Below are 21,335 nucleotides of genomic sequence, written 5' to 3'. Positions count from 1 at the left end.
AGTTCATAGAGAACTCTCTTCATCTCCTAAATGACACACGTGTACACAGAAGAAGAAAAGAATCTCAACAAAACCTCTCACTTGCTCACAGAAGAAATCCAATTTGGAAATAGAAAAGCAAGAGAGTCTGCCATCTGCTAACTCTGTATTTTCACCCATCCCTTACCTTGGTTTCCACCACGGCTATGCTCCAGCCAGTTTTAGACTACTTCCACCACCTGCCTCAAAGGTACCAGCCTCTCTCTAACCTTGGTGTCTATTTCAATGTTCGGGGCATCCTTATTCCAGTTTCTGTCCCACCCTAGCACCCCCCAGCATCCTCTCAGTCCGCTTATCCCCCATCTCAGCTCAGAGACTTCTTTGAACGATCCCTCAATTCCAGAACATCATCTCCTCCTCTCCCTCACCCCCTCCTCTCTCTCTCTCTCTCTCTCTCACATACACACACACACACACACACACACACTCCAGTCTTCTTTTCATGCAAGCACTTGTCACATTCCACTACAATTATCTTGTTTGTCTACTTGTGAAGACAAAGACCCTATAAGGTACTTCGATATATTCTCAGTGCTGGGAGCATAGTGAACACAACATAAGTGATAAATGGATAAATAAATATGCCTTAGTAACCCAGAAATGCACATGGTCATACCCGGAGCCAGAGTCTACAGCATTTGAAATTAACCACATATATATATATTTATATGTCTAGCCCCATACTGTGGAAAAACACAAAACCTGGGGAAACCCTCACTCAATCAATATCCAGAGTAGCCCTTAGATGGTGAGAATCATGGAAAGTAGTATTTTTAGTATGCACTGGAGGAAATCAGAACTCAAAATGACATGGTAAAATGGGTAGTGTCAGAATGAAACCCATATGGAAAAGCACAAGGAATCATGGTTGGGGAGAAGTAGTTTACAAGTGAGATAGAAAATTATCAAGTGTCATTTGATAATATCCAAGAGGGGTGATGGACCGAAGCTTCCCTAAAAGGAGAATCTTGACAGTATGTAGACTTGATGTATGCAGTAGCTGGTCTCTGAGTACCACCCGCATACCCTGAGCCCTCCCGTTGGCTCCCAGCTACCAATTTGTGCAGCTCTAGTGCTGAAGGTCCTTTTCCATCCTGAGTGAAGCTGTACAGCCTAAGGCCAAGGTAGGCTGGCTGTTCCAGTGAATTAACACTCCCAGGAGTGGCTCCCCTCCCGTTGACCTAGGCAAGATAGTACTGAGACCTGTTTTCTACCCTTTCTCAGAGTTCCCGGGCAGGAAGGAGCCTCCATCACACAGTGTTGTCACTGGCTAATTCATTCACTTAGCCTTAATTAGCCATCTTTCTTTTCCCGTATAAATTCCCTAAAACTGATACCTGTAGTTTCCAAATTAACTTGCATTCAATCCTGGCCTCAGCATCTGCCTCAGGATCTAACTTCACAAATGTATTAGGGTGTAGGTAAGAAAGAACCCACCCCACGTGGTTCAAATGAAGAGACTTCAATGCCAGAGATGCCTGCAGAGCTGTGGCAGGTTCAAGGAAGCAAACAAAATACAGTAGGGCCCCTTGGGACCAAGAACAGCAGGAAGCCTTTTCTGTCCCTAGGCCTAATGAAATAAGGAGCTTAAGTGTTTTTCCAGGCATTGCCATTATGGAAAGATACAGCTGCTTCCAGAGACAAGGTGCCAAAGGAAGAAGGGATAAGGGAAGAAATACCCCAACCTGCATTGCTTCCTGCCCTTGTGTCATCTGCTAGTGCCGCCCCAGTGGCCAAACCCGTCTGGACATCAGTCACCAGGGAAATCTGGGCCACATAGTTCACATGGGTCAGCCTGTGAGGCCACAGAGAAGAGCAAATATTGGATTTGGCAGAGCACACAAAGAATAAAGAGCCCATATGGTACTCCCCCTATCACATTAGAGTTTTGGCTCCTGCTGGTACCACATCAGATTATAGATTCTTTTACTAAAGAACTTGGAGAGCCTGTCTTAGCCACTATAGAGGCGATTAAAAAGTTAAAGCATTAAGACCTATTAAGAAAAAAAATCAAGGCTCATTTAGCTCAAAGAAAAGAAGTCTGAAGGATCAATTAATATTGTTCATTGCATGTAGCAATGCTTTGCTAAATCAAGAAGATGGGTTCCAATAAAAAAAAAAAAAAAAGAAGATGGGTTCCAACATAGTAGACTTTTTAATCAGAAACTTCGAGGGCAGGGATGGAAATAATACAGGCAGAGTGGGGCCTCACTTCAGAACATAGATGATGCAATTGACAGATGAAAGGATCAGAGAATAAGTAGTAGCAGAAGTAGCATCAACAGCTGACATTTACTGAGTGCTTGCTATGGGCTAGACACTATGCTGTGAGCACCCTAAGTGTTACCTCTTGAAATCTGTAAAACTACCCAATTACAAAGCCATTTCCTTTGAATGAGTTTGATGGGGCTGCTATAAACAAGTATCACAGATTAGCTGGCTTAAACAGAAGTTTATTGACTCTTAGTTCTGGAAGCTACAAGTGTCCAAGATGAAGGTGTGGGTAGGGTTGGCTCTCTTCTGAGAGCTTTAAGGGAAAAAGCTGTCCCATGCCTTTCCCCCTAGTTTCTAGTAGTTTGCTGGCAATCTTTGGCATTCCTCGGCTTGTGGGTCTCTTCCTTCATTTCACTGGTGTTTTCTGTGTGTGTTTGTCCCCTTTCTGGAAAGATACCAGTCATATTGGATTTGGCCAATGCCATTGTGACCCCATTTAAGTTTATCTGAAACAACCTTATTCAAAGAAGGTCATGCTCTGAAGCATGGGAGGTTAGGATTTAAATATAAGAATTGAGGGAGGTAACAGTTGAGCCCATAACCATTGTCAGATGAGTCTGTGAGAATTTAAGCAACATAAACTTTATCCCAACTAGAAAATCCCTTAAGGGTATCCAGTGTGCTTAAAAAAAAAAAAAAAAAGTCAGTAAAACTGAACCAGTATTCTGTAAAGGCAAGAACAGAGTTGGACTGAGATTAGAGGTATTAGGACCAAGCCGTGCTCAAGAAGGAAAGAGATTAAATGTTGGGCTGGGAGGAGAGTATTGTGTCTGCAGATCCTGAGAGGTTGGGGCTGGCAGGGACTCCTAAAAGAAGGAAGAGAGTCAGGGTAGAACTTCTGTACAGTAGCTCTTCCAAGAGGGAGGGGCATCTGCCATGGTGACCGTGCTCCATCCCCATCCCAAAGGCCCCACATTGCCATTAGATCTGCCTTTGAGCCAGCTACTAGTCTTAAGAAAATCTTGCACCTATTTACTGGAACAGGGGAACAGCAATACTTCAAGCTAAGAGGCTTAAGAAAGCAAATGCATGATTGAAGAAACACTTTGCAAGAATGGGTTTAATTAGTTTGGTCATTTGTTTTTGATGGAGGTAGAGTACAGAGATTTATTTATAGAAGGCAAGAGAGGCCATTGAGGATGTGGTAAGAACATCCTGGGAGGAGGGAAAAGAGGGTCAGCATGTCACCATAACAAACCAATATGCCCAAATTTTTCATGAAAAAGAAAACCGGAACATTATCAATAGCTTTCTTTCTGCACATTTTCAAACCTTCAACACTGCCCATTCTTGCAGACTTCCATACCTTTCTGACTTTCATGTCTTCAGTGCTTTCTGAGATAGTCTGATTTTAGGTAAATCACTGTAATAAACAGGTTCAAAACTCAGTGGTTTAATGCAAGAGGTGTTCATTCTTCATTTCCCAGCTTAACACACAGGAGTTCTGGCCCAGCAACCTTCCACATACTCATTCAGGAACCAGAATCCTCAGGGAATTTCCCAGAGTCACATGATTCATGCAAGTGGCAAACCCCAGGATCTGAACATGGGCTGTTTCCAGAGAGTACCTATGCTCTTAACAAGCTCCAGATCCTGATTCTGCTTTCTCTAGAGTGATAACTAGATAACTTCTGTAACAAAAAGTCCTAATTCCCAGTGGCTTAGCACAATAAAATGTATTTCCCATTTGCTTTATATTGGACTGTGAAGTCCTGCTTGGCAGCCTTCCTCATGCTCCATCAGGGACTTGCACTGTTTCTGCCTTATGGTTCCACTTCTACTCAACTAGTGAATGAGGAAAAAGAACTGAGAATCCCTCAAGGGAGTTTTATGAGTCATGCGTGGAGGTGGGATAAATCACCAGATTTCATTGATCTGAACTTCATCACATGACCACACCTAACTGCAAGGGTGGCTGGGAAGTATAATTTAATGGTGTGCCCAGGAGAAAATGGAAACAGTTTCCACCACAACTGCCTATCTCGGACCAAGGCATCTGTACAATAAAAAAGGGAAGGAGGTAGAAGATAGGACCCCTCCCCGCCAGGTTTCACAACAGTAGAAATCTTACTTAACTTCAACGGTCCTGCGTTAATAGAAACTGCATTGCAACAGCAAGCACAGGCAGCTTTACTTTCCAAGATTTCTGAAAAATAGAAATTACCTTCAACATGGATGATCTAGTTTATAGGAACTTCATTCCCAAGAGAATGGCTAATTGAGGTCTCACCCTATGTAAAAAATACAGTTATTCAATGTGTGAGACATGTATTTTTCCATTCCTTCTGAGAACAGAACCAGAGGCAGGAGCCTAAATTGCAACATGAGGTATTTTTGGTTAAATAGAAGTTTGAGACAGAGACAGAGAGAGAATATGAATTTGTGACTGTTTGAACAGAATTCCTCTGTAGGTTTGTGAAATCTCCTCTGGAGGTTTCTAATGAACAGTGTAGGATCGCAACACTCTCTCAAGAGTATCAGCCAGCCTCTTAGTACTCGAGTGTTCTGAGATTGCAGTTTACTTAAGTGTGAAGTTTTAAAGCCTGCTACCTTAATGTCTGGAAGGATTAGAGAAAATGCTAAACCTGCAGCAGCTTTCACAGAATCCATAAAGCTCCCTTCTAGAGCTTGAACGCAATTAGGATTTTTGATCCATGGATCCTTCCGTGTATAGAATGTTATCATTCCAGTGGGTGAAAAGCTGTTCTCAAGATGGTAGCCACCTCTTTGCCTCCTGCTAAGGCAATATGTAGTGATAGACTTCCCTTCTTAAATCTGTGTAAGAACCTCAAAAACACAGGTGGCACAGACTGGGGGGGCTTACCTCAGTGGTTCCCATTTGTTCAGGACCTTGAGTCCTCAAGTCTTCGTAGCCCTGATATTGAAGTTTTAATTCCCCAGACTAATAAGATGACTGTACCCTCGGTTTGGCATCTCAGCCTTTTGGCAACTGCTTTGTGCGTGGCTTTGGAGGTTTCCGTTCTGTCATTTTTCTGCATCAGTAAATGCCTTGAGGGGAAATGAAACTCAGAATGTCACCTCCTATACCTCCCTTCTCTCCAGCAGCCTGGTCTTTCAAGTTCTGGCTGCCTTAGTATCTTTCTGGTGCCTATGAATATAATTTCAAAAATTGTCAAGCTTTGTTAGTTATTTTAGGTGGAAGAGTTTGTACTCTACCCTTTTCAAAGATGAAAAACATGTTTTTGAGGGTATATTTTAATAGTGGAATTCTAGCCACAGGGAAAGGTAAAAATGCTTATGATAAGGGAAACTTGCTTGATATTTTCCAATCACAACCTGTCACTGACCAAGAATTCTAGTTACCTGCCTAGCATTCATGGCTCCAATTTGCTTATGCACCTCGAAAAGAAATGCATGAAATAAAACTCTATAAACAAACAAAAAGCCACGAAATAGTCATATGCTCTATGACTTATTTTATATAATTTACTAAGTGCCGTTAGTATGCCAGGCAAAAGACCATATGCATATTGGTTATTAAAATTGACACCAGGGATCCCTGGGTGGCGCAGCGGTTTAGCGTCTGCCTTCAGCCTGGGGCATGATCCTAGAGTCCCAGGATCGAGTCCCATGTCAGGCTCCCTGCATGGAGCCTGCTTCTCCCTCTGCCTGTGTCTCTGCCTCTCTCTCTCTCTCTCTCTGTGTCTGTCATGAATAAATAAATAAAATCTTTAAAAATAATAAAAAATAAAATTGACACCATCCGCTTTCTTTGATCCTGGAAATTTTGTTAATTTTTCTGTTCAACATTTCTGTGCATAAGGCTTTGGTAACAAAGAGTAGGGTGGAATCTACACTCTGCTAACTTACCAGCTGTGTGACTGTGTGCTATTTCTCTGTGTTTCATTCAACCTTTTCATCTGGAACATAGGGGTAATGCTGTGCTATTATAGGATCAAATAATACAATTATAAAATGTGCTTGGGTTTCTCCTCCCCATAGTTCTCAGAGCATTTAAAATAGGTGGCTCAGGGCTGAGAAACTGAAATCCAGCAGAAAGTATATCTAGGAACTTACAAAACTAGGAGCTTTTGGCAGTCTCAGTTTCTTGGGGCCTGACTGATAAAATAAGGGTTCTAGGTACAGCAGGAAAAAGGGGCTCAATAAACAAGAGGACTCCAGCCCAGGATTGTGGAAATGAGGCACACTAGTTACAGACTAGCCATTTAAGCATACACTCTAAAAGCAGCATAGAGGGATCCCTGGGTGGCGCAGTGGTTTGGCGCTTGCCTTTGGCCCAGGGCGCGATCCTGGAGACCTGGGATCGAATCCCACATCAGGCTCCCGGTGCATGGAGCCTGCTTCTCCCTCTGCCTATGTCTCTGCCTCTCTCTCTCTCTCTCTGTGACTATCATAAATAAATTAAAAAATTAAAAAAAAATTAAAAAAAAAAAAAAATAAAAGCAGCATAGAGCAAGCTTGGTGCCAGACATAATTCACTTTTTCTTGCCTATTGTAACTACCTGCCATAAGAAAGTAATACTTCAGTGTAAAAAGAAAATGTCAGCGAGAGTTTCAAATTAGTACCATTTTCTTATCCATTGTTAAGCATTTAATAAAATTTTACCAGAAATGCTAAGAATAGGAATAAATGATTAAAAAACACAAGAAACAAAACAGGTAGTAGAAACAGCACCCAGTTATTGGTGTTGTTTTATATGGACTTTAACACAGTGGTGATCAATATGCTCAAGAACAGAGATATTCCAGTGGAGAACATCTTTTGAAAACTGAAATCTGATGGAAGACTCACTCAGAGATTATGTAATTGACTAAAAGAATGACTAAAATTAACAACTCGGTAAAAGGGTTTACATTTAATTTAACAGATGAAATAGAAGGCATAACTAATGAACTAGAGCATAGGTCAATAGAAAATCCCTACGCTATACCACAGAAATGAAAATGGTTGACACCTATAGAAAAGAACATGAATTCCAGGCTGGAAATTATAAGAAGTTAATATGCCAGCTATCGTTCCCAACCAATAAAACAGTGGGGATTGCTGCACAAATGTATGACTTTCCATGGGTGGCTCAGCTGATTATGCATCTGTCTCTTGATTTTAACTCACGTTATGATCTCAGAGTCATGAGATTGAGCCCTGTGTTGGGTTCCACACTACGGGTGGAGTGGAGCTTGCTTGAGTTTCTCTCTCTCCCTCTGCCCTGAGAAGCTTCCCACTCATACACGTGTGCATGCTCTCTCTCTTTCTAAAACAAAATAAATTAAAAATCAGTAAATATATAATTTTACCCCTCAGGTAGGACAACTCTGGGGTGCATTCTCCACACCTCCAAGGATCCTCATCAGGATGGAACCCCAGTGGCTCCTGGCATAATAATTTACTTGAAAACACCCTCTGCTGGCTGCTTTTTTCTTTCCATCCATTCCCTCACACATGCTCTCCATGCCTCCTGAGGATACCCCCCAAATAAAAGATTTGGACTCAAACTCTTGTCTAAGGGGGCCTGCTTTGAGAACCCAAACTAAGACAGCACCCATCTGTGCTTCCTAATATAGTAGTAACCAACTTAAGTACAATTGCCCATTTCCTCTGGGAACTCTTTAACTGCAGGGACTCTGCCTTTGCCTCTGTATCCTAGGCCATGGCATGGCACATGCTACAGATGAAGTGTTCAACAGTGCTCAGTAGCAGTTGTCATGTTGATGAGTGAAGCTTGATTACAAGCCCATCCTCCATGCTCAAGGCAGGGCTGCCGGAACAGACCACACAGACTGGGTTTTAAAAAGAGAATAGAAAGACTTCTGAACTCCTAGAAGGACAGGCGTGGATTACATGCCGCAGGGAATATCCTCCATCTGTGTAATGGGATGTCAAAAGAGCCCTGGGGGCTTAGGAGATGCACATGGAACCTTCGCGGAAGAAGGGCAAGGCTGATGACAGGGATGTCAAGGTTTTGGAAATGGGCTTTTTCCTATCACACTTTTGCCTGGAGCCAGCCTTGCTTATAACATGAAAAGGTGCTTTATTACATTGGGATTTTATTTGCAATCAATCGGTAATTTGATTTTAAAGGAAACCGTGACCAAAAAATAATAAATTAATAAAAGAAACAGTGATGTTGGGAAATGAAAGCACTGCCCTATACTCAGAAATTGTCACTGAGAGCCAGTGTGTTACTCTGCTGTTGTGCCCTATTTGGAATGCTTTCTTAATCTGGCATCCCTGGGAAAGTAGCTCTTCCTTTATTCCTTTAGCATCTTTGGAGGTTGGCAATGTGACAATTGCTATGCCAATAGTTGGGAGGTGAAGAAAAATGGTACTTATCGTCTAGAGAACAGGCCTAAATGGTAGAGACAGACATACAGACTCAGAAAATGCTGAAGGCTGAAGATAAGGAAAGCCCAAAGGAGAGAGATTCAAACTATGCTTGGTAACTTAAGGCTTCATCACACTTATTCTTCCCAAACCACTATTCAGGGGCACATTTTCCAACAGGATTGAAGATCTCAAGCAAGGAGCTATGACATCAAGACATGAGGTCGTGAAAAGACCAGAGGATGTTTTGGGAAGAATAAGCATCTTGTTATAGCAGAAGCATGAAGTAGGTAGAGAGAATCCATACCAACTGGACTGGAATGAGGTTTTTACCTTTTGTTTATACTACAGGTGGCAATCTGGTGAGGTCCGTGGGCCCTTCTCAGAGCAATTTCAATTATATTGAGCTTATACTCATCAAAACATTGAAAAAACCTTCATATAACTGTGATTCCCACGATTGAAAGCATCACTCTTAGTGGCACTATTACCACGACTATGGTATGTTGCTACATCCATAATTTAAGGGAATAATCAGTTTCTATTAATGGTTAATAGTAATAAAATTATGACTTTTCCCATCCAGCCCTTCAGGATTAGGTTAAGAACCCATGGGTGAGAAATTGGCTGGTGTTCAAAAGAGTTCAGACTTTTTAATCTACAAGCACATGAGAGCCAGTGAGTGTTTACAAGGGTGGGATTGTGGTGATCAACATTGTTTTAGAAAGAAGCATGGTCATACAGGCCTCTTAATGCATTCCTGTGTAGGGCTGCCCTCTGTGGCAGGGGTGCAGGCCCAAGCTCCCAATCATTCAAACTGTAACTGGAAATAAGAGGCAATGCTACCAAGGGTCACCTCAGCACTCTTCTGTTCCTTCCAGCAGGTGCAGAGTGCTGAGCTGGGGGTGGAGTGCAGAAACCAGGGTATGAATATGATGCATCTCATTAGAATGCCAAAGTCTGAGATTTGTCAGAGGAGAGAGTTCAAGTGTGAAGGAAAAACTGAGCTTTGTATTAATGCAGAATATAGTATCAAGTGAAAGGCAATATTCTTACTTTGTAAAATGAAAGAGAAGGTGCCCCTCTTCCCCTTGTGCAGAAAAAATTACCCATCTGGTGTGCCCCTAAGGATGTGGCTTCATTGTTTTAGGAAGATACATTTGTTTTCCTCTGACTTTAGGTATTCTTCAGTGGTAAAATATTAGAGCCCCTGAACCACCAGCCAACAGCCATTTGGACACACTCTTCTCTCATTTTATTGTTAGAATAACAGTTATATATTTCATACCAAAAATTCACCACCTGAAATTAAATATGTATGCAGCATATAAAATATAAAAACATATAGGCATTTTTAATATCACCCAATGTGGAAAACTGTAAACCAAATTATGAGAGATGATTGACACAATTTCTTTTGCTCTCTGGGGAACAATTCATCACCAATCAGAGTGATTTTATATCAAATAAAAGACTGTATTTCATATATATGTACATATTTATATGTCTATACATATACCGACCTGCCCTTTCCATATTCTCTTAAGTCTTTTATTTGTTGCTTTTGAAAGAATTTTCATACTGAAAAGAAATGTAAGAATTCATAACAGTTTTTTTTCTCCATGTCTCTTTCCTAACCATGTTTTCCAGCAAAGCTAAAATGGAAACCACCTGCTTTTCTTTCTTGTTTGTTAAAAAATGACATCAGTAATGTAAACACCATTCTGAGGAATAGGGATCCCCCTTATTTGGGGGAGGTGGACAGTAATCATAGTTTATTAGGCCTTTCAAAAATAAGTTATAAAATTTAAAAATTATTATGTTGTGATATTGTATATATTCACAAAAAAAACGGTGTGTATTGATCTGGTTTGAGTAATTCATATATTGCCTAAAGCCATTTTTCATTGTCTTGCTTTCCTGATTTACAATTATAGCTATGCTGCAAGCAAGTGTTATAGAATTGGAAAATAAACATTTCTCATAACAAGTTGTCACCAAATAGCCTTGTGACTTACAAAATAAGCAGCGAGACACATGATATTAGTTGACTGATTTATTAGCCATAAACATTTTGGATGGCCGTGTACCTCCTTTCTTTAAAAACATTCCTTTCTCTGGTACATTTTAATTTAAAAAATATGAACTGAATGAGAAAGAAATGAATATTGGTAATGATTATTATTAACCTATTTAGAGTTTTATTCATTCATTCACTATTATGACCAAATGTTGAGCAAATCTTTAAAAGTATACCCACCATTTCATGCTTTGTCCTAAGTGCCATTGGTCCTATTTGCTCTTTCAATTCCACATTGAATCTTGTCACTGCCAAATGTGATAACCTCTCATTTTCTTTTTCTTGCATTAGAGAAAGGTGTCTCTGCTTCTGTGGGTGTTCCACTGGACTGTTTTTGTTGTTTTTCCAAGTTTTTATTTAAATTCCATTTAACATACAACATACAATACTTATTTCAGGAGTAGAATTTAGTGATTCATCACTTCCATATAACACCTGGTGCTCATTAGAAGTGCTCTCCTTAATACCCATCACCTGTTTAACCCATCCCCCTTCCAACCTCCCCTCCAGTCACCATCAGTTCTCTATCATTAAGAGTCTGTTTCTTGGTTTGCTACTCTTTTTAGCACCTCTATGTTCATTCGTTTTGTTTCTTAAATTCCACATATGAGTGAAATCCTATAGTATTTGTCTTTCTCTGACTGATTTTGCTTAGCATAATACTCTCCAGCTCCATTCTACTGGACTGGTATGAACTTTGTCCTCTCTGTATTTTATTTTTTATTACTTGTATTCAGTTCTGCCTACTTAAGAATCTCCCAGGATCTCCATATCCTCAATCATTCTGAATCTGAGGAAATTCCTTTGCTTGGTTCGGTACTTAAAATTTTTAGATGTACCATTTTCTCCAGGAACTGGAGTTCCTTTTTAAGAAGTGTGTGGTGGATGTGGCAAGTGCCCTATGTGGGTCTCCATGTCCTCTTACTGGGCCTGTGTACCATCCCTGAGCTGTGGTGAGTGCTGGCTGCCATAGCTCACAGCTGGCCCCCTGGATGCAGAAATGTTTTCAGCCAATGGGAACTTCTCCACCCAGGAAGCTATACTCATAAGCAATGACAGACACAACAGTACAAAATGTTGATCCCCTTGCCTGTGAGGCAGCTAGTGTTCCAGAGCTCCCCACTGGGATTAGGCTGAGACCACACTCCCAACTGAGACACATCCTTGCTCAGCTTGCCTACCCTGCTTCCCTGAGATCAGATGTTCAGTAACTAAATCATAAGCATCCACCAAATCCCTGCTTCAGGCTCTGCTTTTAAGAAGCCAACTTAAGAGGAGAAGAATCATGCCAGGTTTTGCCAGACCAGGGGGTGTCCTAGTCTCTTCCACATGACTCTCTATGAAGAGAGTATTCAAATAACAGATTCAATTAAGATTCCAGTGGCAAATAGGTTTTTTTAAAAATGGAGATCTTCTGTGATTTTCCTAGTCTGTGCATTTAATATTGTTTCTAGTCACTAGCTGTTACACTGGCTCTAATTGTTTTGCATCTCTTAAAATGAAGGGAGTATCTGCCTGCAGGTGGTACAGTCTATGAAGTACTTTATAAGAATTAAGTCCTATGAAAAACTAAAGAAGTGAAAGCACTAACAAAACTAAGAAGAGTCTCTCCAACATTAATACGAAATAAGATTCTGATAGCAGACATTACTCAGCAGCAACACCTAGTGAGGCAAGACCCTCAAAGAGAGACCTATAAGAAAAAAACAGCCCTCTCTATGAAGCACATGTCTTCCTCTAGGATTGATCCAGGTTCATCAACTATAGGACCATGGAGTCCCAAGTTCTTATTGTTTTAGTGATGGATTCAATCCATGTAAGTGTGTCACATCTATGTATCTTAGTAAACGGAGACTTTCTCAGCTTAGCTCAGGGAAAAAGGTGATTAGTTCTTCTTAGAATTGTGTATCTCAGGAATATGTTAAACAGTGATCCCAGTAAAAACAGATTTTTGGAACTAGTCCTGCCTGTCAGGAGCTGAGGCAGCTCTGTCCTTCCTTTAGCAAGACTGTGCCATTCTCATTCTATTTCTTCTTCCATGTAGCTTTTCTTCACTCATAATTCCAGTTTACATGGTGCCATGAGGCTGCACAGATCCTTCCATAGTACAACAAATCAAATTGCAATGCTTTCACCCCATTTGCATGTTAACTAGCGGAATTTTCCAGAGTTCTGATTGTGAATCCATGTCTCTGATGAGACCGGTTTAACTTTTCTCACCAATTTTAAGTTACTAATTAGCCAGCTTATGAATGAATGGAACTGGGGTCAGCAGCCTTCCCGGGAGTGCTGGGGGAAGTCCTGTAGTAGACCACAATTAGGTTCCTATTCGGTAGGATGTGAATGGAGACAAATTGCCCAGAGGGGGTCTGCGGGCATTAGTGTCCCATAAAATCAGTAATACAGTACACCGATTGACAAGTAGAAGTTAGAAAGGAATTTTCAACTTGATGATTGTAACAACAGATACTTGGAGAAGTTAGGAGGCAGATCAACTCAAAGTCAGACGGTAAATTATAAGGGAATTATTCGTATTATTAACTTCCCCTAAAATACCCTATAAAGTCCTCGTCTTTAGAGATGTACTGTCCAGTGTAGTAATTACCAGCTACATGTAGCTTTTGAAATTTGATAGAATTAAATATAATTAGGGGACGCTTGGGTGGTTCACTCGGTTAAGCATCTGACTCTTGGTTTCAACTCAGGTCATTATCTCAGGGTCCTGGGTTCAAGTCTCACTTTGGGCTCTGTGCTCAGCAGAGAGTCAGCTTGAGGATTCTCTCTCTCTCCTCACCCCACGCCTGGTCCTCTGCCCTTTCCCCATACACAGGTGTTCTCTCTTCCTCTCTCTCTCAAATAAATAAATCTTTTTTAAAAATTTAAATAAAAAGCTAATTTCTTCGTTTGCACAAGCATATTTCCAATGCTCAAAAGCTGAGGTGGCATATATATCATTATAGAAGGTTTTGAACAGCCCTTTTAAAAAAAAGTTATTTCCTTTATTTAAGGGAAGAGATTTAAGAGGTTCATTTCTTTTGAGTTCTTTTTCTCTTTTCCAATAAATATGATAACAAACACATTTTGAACCCCTTTTGTGGAAACACATTAAAGATAAGGTGTCAGTTTCTTTCCATCTGTTATAATAGGAAGGACAATTGGCGTTTTATAATTATTTTAAATATAATAGGATGTCAAACACACTAAAAAACATTCTGTGTCTGTCCCTCCATGTTAAGATTTTTTTCCTGCCCATGTAAATCTTCCTTTTGTGTGGAGAATAGTTTTTGCACAGAAATGAATAGATAGAAGAAGAGGTGGAAATTGTTCTTTGAGTCTATATCTTAGCAAAAGGACCTCTTGGGTGTTTTTATAACTATCCCTATCTAATACAGCAGCTATGTTCCTGCATCCTTTATAGAGTGAGCTGTTTCTGCTCAAGAGTTACCAAAGGTAGACCATGATTCAAGAACCATCTGTTTGTATTTATACTCAATTTATTTATGTGGACAGAGTTAAGAAAGAAAAGAAAGAAAAGGGAAAGGAAAGGAAAGGAAAAAAGGAAACTCACTACTATAATTTTGGGATGGATAAATTTTTAACTTTTGCTTTTTAGAATGTACTGAGTGTCTGTTATGTGCCAGTATTTTGCATATATTAGATAAAATAACCAGAAGTACTGACCTATATCAGGTATACAATAAATGTTAAGTCTATACACGGGTTGCATTTCCAGTGACATTGGGTAAATATAATTTGGAGTAAAAAATGTCATGTCCACATTTTGAAAATTGATATATTAGTTTTAAGGCTGCCTTCAAAAGCTGAATTAACCCATAATGTATGACCATTTCTACCATTGCTTCTATAAGAACATATGGTTCTTTCTTCTTCACTCTGATTCTTTTCCTTTCTTCTTTTGTTTGTTTTTCCTTCCTTCAACAAATTCTACATTCAAAGAATAAGAACAGAGTTCTTGCTAATCTCGATTTCTGCAGGGTATAGTTGATTTTCTTGGAAGAATCAGGAGTTCAATAACAGGAGCAGGGTCCATTTTAAACTCAGAGCTACTTTTACAAGAACTTACACTTGTATGTGTTTTTTTTTTCCTCTTAGGGTAAATTTTTAAAAATTGAAAATAGCTATTTCTCCAATTCTGGCACCAAACCAAAATGACTGATTCTCCTCTCAAACCACAGTAGAGACGCCCCAGCTTGGATGTTGCTTAGATGACACATAAAGTTCTTCCTTTCCTTGGGAATAATGAAATCCCTTCTTTGACATACCTTCTTATAAACGCACAAGACGGGATTTATTCAGGTTATAACCAAGAAGAGACAAGAGGAAGGAAGACATTTAATATGATTGCACCTAAATATAGAAGAAAAGGCATATGTGAACCACTTAAAAATAAGACAACCACCTAAAAATGGAAGAAAGAAAACTTAGTTTCTCTGAGATATTTTTAAAAGTATATTAGTTATATATTTTAAAATGCTATGTTTATGGATAAATATGTAAAAATTAAAAATAGGATATAAATAGTAATCTGAGTTCAGAAGAACCTATCCTAAATATACTTAAATAAATATAAAATAATAACCAAATCACTTTTTTACCCTAAAACATGGATAAGGCCTTCCAGTAGATATATCCTTTGTATGTCTTAAAGGTGTGTCATACATGTATTACAACATGTATATTACAATCGTAACCATACTTACACCAAATGCCTTTTGTTATAGAAATTTCCACTGACTTCCACAATTTGCACCAGGTTGAATTTTGTATTCCATGATATGTCAAAAATGTCTCTTGGGCGCCTGGCTGGCTCAGTTGGAGCAATGTGAAACTCTTGATCTTGGGGAAGTGAGTTTCAGCTCCATGCTGTGTGTGGAGATTACACTAAAAATAAATAAATAAATAAATAAATAAATAAATAAATAAATAAATAAATAAATAAATAAAATTCTAAAATAAAAATTTTATTTAAATAAATAAAATTCTAAAATTGAAAATAAATAAAAATAAAAATAATTCTAAAATTAAAAATAAATAAAAAATAAATAAATAAAATTCTAAAAATTCTCTTATGCTGCGATCCAAGGAAGGGACCTCTCTTGAGTATCCTGTGGCTGTTGGGCTCAGACAGGCCACTGGAGGAGTCTGTGCTGGTCTGCAGGAGGCCCCGGCTGGGGGCCTACTCCAGTAGAGTGTCCATTATGTAAACAGACCTTCTTTTTCATTTCTGCATTCTGCATTTTGTGTCTTAGATGCAGCAACCTCAAACAGAATTAACAAAATTGAAAGTACCTTAATAAATTTTCCCAATAGGATGGAGATCATTACATTGTCAAGTAAATGGCGCTCTCATGTCCAGAAACAGCTAATGCAGCTTCTAAAAGGTGCTTTTGGTTATTGGTTGGAGCGAGACACTAATGAAAATGTACAAAATGTGTTCTCACTCTCAGTGTTAAGCTCTAGTAAAGTTCATGGGTTCACTTTGCAAGTGACCAATTACCTTTTTACTGATCTATCCATTGACTCCCCTTATCCTGACCATTTTTCCTGGTCATAAGCAAGGGCAGGAGAGAAAGAGTGAATGGCTCGGCCCCCATGATATGCCATCTTGCTGAAGGCACATATGTAAATGCAACATTATATTATTATTCCAGCCATGGAGGATTTACATTCAGCCAGGAATTGAGGTTACTTAGGGAGGTGGTCGTGCCTGCAGTTAATTGTGGGCTACATTTTTGTCCTATAAAATAACTTGACTTTTGAATAGCAGATACCCCATGATGACTACCCAGTTGTTCCACAAGTTATACTGCCAAGTTATAGATGCCTCTGTGTGCCCATATTTTGGAGACTGTTTTTTTAGTAAAATAATTTGACATTTATGGGTTAGGGCTTTGTGTCAGTGAATATTTTTCTGATTTTTAAATACCCTTTAGCCTTGTATTTATGATGCTCTGATACATAACATGAAGCTGGAGGCCATGAACCATTTTCTAAAAACAACAAACCATCATCCATGCATGATTACTATCTTTCATACAGCCAAGGATACAGGATGGGTATGTAAGAGTGTGGGAGAAATAATTAAAAACAATAGTCACAACAAATACTCCTTTGGTTCTTTGAAAAAATGAAATGATTTGCCATAATATTTAAAGGTTATCTGGCAAATTTCCATTGTCTGGCCAAAGTGGTGGTTTCTGGATAGACATTATACCATAATATTGCCATTTTCTAACCATTTTTTACATACATCTTATTAATTTTCAAAGTCCCAATTCCCAAAGCATCAAGGGATCATAAAATTTTAAAGCTAGTTGAGATCATTGGAGGCCTGATTTACAGTAGGAAACCATTAGAGGTTGAAGAATTTCTTGTGATCACTTTGTTCACATGGAAAAGAGGGTGTCCATGCACTGAACCCTTTGGAAAGATAAGGGGAAATGCTGAGCTTTACATTTGGATTGAGGCTTTGTACCTTGGTTAGGATCTACAGGTTCTCTCTTTCAAGCCTTGCTCATGTGAGATCACTGAGTCTCAGAGTTCTGACATGTTTTCTGGAACTCTTTCCCATCATATAGTGTAAGCTTGATGGCAGGGACTTACCTGCCTGTGTCTGACCTGTTATTTGCAAAGCCTCCTATTATAGGATAAAGAATGCATTTATTTATATCTGGCTTTCCTCAGTCAGCATTATGTTTGTGAAATTCAACTGAGTATTTCTCTATAGTTCCTTCTTTTGCTCTATAGCATTCCAGTATAAGAACTCAGCACAATGTATGCATTCTACTACTGATAGCTTATATGGATACTTTCCAGGTTGGGGCTCGTGAGCAAGTAGGCCATGAAAGCCAGCTGCCTGTAGAAAAGTAGAAGTGTAAAGTAATAACGTCATATGCTCTTTTCATTCAAAGAGCTCCCCTCCTAAATACTGAGGAAACTTACTTTAAAACTGCCCCTGTCAGGGCACCTGGGTGGCTCAGTCGGTTAACCATCTGCCTGCAGCTCAGGTCATGATCTTGGGGTCCTGGGATGGAGCCCTGTGTCCATGGGACTCCCTGCTCAGCAAGGAGTCTGCCTTTCCCGCTTCCTTGCCTCTCCCCTTTGCTTGTGTGCACTCCCATGTGCACATGCGCTCTTTCTCTCAAATAAATAAATAAAATCTTTAAAAAACAAAAACGAAAAACAAAAAAACATCTGCCCCTCTAAGTGGTATTCTGAGTTCCCTATCTCTACTCCAGAGTTCATAGAAAGCCTAGACATGGGTTCCACAGTGCAGCCCTGCCTTACATTTTCTTTTCTTTGTTTCTTTCTCTTATTTTGTTGTTGTTGTTGAACGTGGGTTTATATAGCATCTTTAAAAAAAATTATCATCAATGTATAGTTGACATACAGTGTTCTGTTAATTCCAAGTGTACAACATAGTGATTTGACAAGTCTGTACTTTACTCAGTGCTCACCATGGTAAGTGTTGTCACCATCTGTCACCATATGACGTTATTACAATATTACTCTGTTTTCTTTGCTATACTTTTCATCCCCGTGACTTATTTGTTTTATAACTGGATGTTTATGCCTCCTAATCCCCTTCACCTATTTTGCCTTCTCTTTTCAAGGAAAGGGCAATCTTTGCTGAGTTTACATATTTTATGATTCTGACATTATAGAAAGTGGGAACAATAAACCCTGTTTCCATTTGAAAAGAGCCAGAAATCCCACCATTCTCTGCAACAAACCTCCCCAAATTAAACAGTAGCATTCAGTTTGAGAGGAAAATGCATTTTGGCATTTTTTCAAAGATTTGAATTTCAAAAGGTTATTATTATGCATAACAGAGACAGAGAAATGACAATACTATTTAAATAACCCTCTCTAGAAACTTCACATTAAGTACATTTTAGACACAGTTTCAAGATGCAGAAATTAGGAGTTCCTATTCTGGCAATACTTTCTTCCTCCAGGTTATTTTACAGGGCCCACTAGCCACTGCCTGGTAGGATTACTTCATAGGAACACAAAACGTCTAGATTAAAATCAGGGTTTGGTGAAAACAAAACATTATTCCAGACCACCACAGATTTTACCATTGCAGTGGTTTTGCCTTTATCAATTTATACGTGTAAAAGAGCAAAATTTCTATCCACTGTCATATATCAGAGAAGAGTCCATCTCTTACAACAGGCAATAATTTTATTAGCAACTGCATTGGTCATCTTCTTTAGGTCATCTTCTTCTACTGAAACTTGGCGTAGTGGCTGTGATCACTATTGCCACTACTTCATATTTGTGTGTCCCTCTTTGACTCACTAAATATAATGTTAAAACCATACATTAAAAGCCAGGAGAGTTAAATATGGGCCCGATATGTGCTCAAGAACCTGAGACAATGAATTCGTTCTGATTCTCTGCTCTCTCCTGTTTGATAGGAGGCTAATGCTATTTGCTGACAGTATAGTGTTGATATAAGAAAAAAAAATGACATAGATGTTAGGGTAATGCTCGCTGTTAGAATGGCTAAGCCCTAGAGTTTTATTAGTTCAGTTGAGAATTTTATTTCTCTCTTGCTTGAAGTCCAGTGCAGGTACTCCTGGTCAACAGGAGGATCTCTCCCATGCAACAGTCCAGGGACCCAAGTCTCTTCTACCTTGAAATTTTACCACCTCCTTGCACTTCATCTTTGCCTACATCCAGCCAACATGAAAGCCCTGTGTTAGAACTGTTTGACTTGACTTCTGCACACGTTCCATTGCCAGGCCAAATCACATGACAATATCTGACTGAAAAAGGAGTTGGGCCTGTAGTCCCAGTCTGGGCACACACTTTCTAGGGTGAACTCCATGAAACTGAAGGGCCACCATGTGAAATCTTTATGCATTATGAAACATTTGGTTGATGTTGCCATTAACATTTTAAGTACTGTTCTCTATAGTACTGTAATTTCATACCAGCATCCCATAGTCACATTGAATATCACCTTGTCATCTTACAAAAGAATGACCGAGGAGTGATCATGGCAGGAAATATGGTTGCTGTTAATATCCAGTGCATGGTACACTCCACTGCCAATATTTTGCTATGAGTCAACAAATGGTTCCCTATCGGGTAGAAACCAAACTATACTAAATCTTAGATTACCATGTATAGAAAAGTTTCTCTGCTACAGTGATTCCAGTGTCACAGTGAAGGAAACCTGACAATAAACCCAGCTTTTCATTGCAGTGTATTGATATCAGAGGGACATCCTCTTTTCCAGGACCAGCCACTGTCCACAGAGGCAAAAAAGAGGCCCACAGAGGCCATGCTATGGAGGCAGGTCCTTCATGACCATCTCCTCACCACACTGTCATTTGAAGTCTAGGAAAATGATTATACCTGTAAAACTTACAATCAGATAATCATATCCTAACCCAAATCAAATACTGCTTCAAATCAAGTCACCAAATATTCAGATCACCTCCCATTCCACTCAGAGGGAAAAAAAACATACACAGCCACAAACCAAAGTTCTGCAGTGGTGGCTGATACCATAAGTCACTGCATACTCAATCTTGAGTGTGCCTCAGAAATCATTTGGAGAGCTTGATAAAATACAGACATATGGATCTTATCCCTTCAAAGTTTGCTGGCTCAGCAGGCCTGGCATGGGGTGCCAAAATTTGCATTTTTGACAAACTACCCATCGATGCTGATGCTGCAGGTCTGGGGACTGTACCTAAAGAACACTGCCCTATGCTGACTTCTTCTTCATCCCTTTCCTCATGTGTCTCTGTCCCCTTGCTCACCATTCTCTAACTCACCAGCCACCTTGCTATTTCAGGAAGGCACAGCCACATACCCAGGCCTGTGCATTTGGTGTTGCTTCAGTCTAGAGTTCTTTGCCCAGATATTCCTATGGTTTATATCCTTTAATGCCTTCAGATACTTGCCCAAATAGCACCTTCTTAGGGACACCTTCTCTTCTCTGACCACACAGTTGAAAATTTCTACTCCCTTGCTCCACCACTCACTATCTGCCTTTCCCTGCCCTTCTTTCATTTCCCCTGGTCTTATCACCTTCTAATACATGATGTAATTTACCTATTTATTTGTTGTTTTTCTCTCCTGTTGGGAGACAGATGAACCCCTTAGGGTGGCAGGGATCTTCATCTCTGCATTGAGTCTTCAGCACCTAGAACAGTGCCTCACCTTTAGTAGGTGCTCAGTAAAATATTTGTCGAAAGACGGAGTGAACACCAAGGAAAGAAAAAATGGAAAGATGAGATAATCTTGCTCTGCAACCAATTTAGCATGGAATGCAAATCACATCTCACACACAACCAGCTTGCTGTACAGTTTACAGCATCTCTGCCTTATTGTATAATTCTGAAAGTCTTTAGCATACCGGTTACCTTTATTCCCCTATAACCAGTATTGTCCTCAGGCACTTTGGGGGTTTTAAAGCCATAGGAGACAGACATTACATGAGATACTCTGGAATGGTCTTGTAGTAGGAGTGTCTTCAGGTTTGGAAGGGAGTTATGATCTCACAGGCTAATTATTGTTTTTGCTGCTATTATTGGACATCTCAGGTGGTCTGGCTTGGGCTGCATGCACCAAGCCCATTCCAGCCCTTCCCCTTGG

The 21,335-nt window shown here is 39.7% G+C and overlaps 1 protein-coding gene across 9 annotated transcripts in view; it reads left to right on the top strand.

The window, feature by feature from the left end:
• Positions 1–21,335, top strand: part of PAK5 (p21 (RAC1) activated kinase 5) — a 278,705-nt gene that overhangs the window by 143,941 nt on the left and 113,429 nt on the right. Inside the window, exon 1 of one of the 9 annotated variants that reach the window (XM_041733435.1) lies at positions 9,081–9,118. The exons of the other annotated variants lie outside the window; for them this stretch is intronic. Coding sequence (XP_041589369.1) covers positions 9,116–9,118 — 3 coding nt within the window. The 5' untranslated portion in view covers positions 9,081–9,115. Of the gene's footprint in view, positions 1–9,080; positions 9,119–21,335 lie in introns of those variants that run through there. 9 annotated transcript variants of the gene reach the window in all.

Source organism: Vulpes lagopus, chromosome 18, assembly GCF_018345385.1.
Source record: "Vulpes lagopus strain Blue_001 chromosome 18, ASM1834538v1, whole genome shotgun sequence".
Lineage (NCBI taxonomy): Eukaryota > Metazoa > Chordata > Mammalia > Carnivora > Canidae > Vulpes > Vulpes lagopus.
Note: the sequence above shows the minus strand (reverse complement) of the source record. Positions and strands in the feature narration are given on the sequence as shown.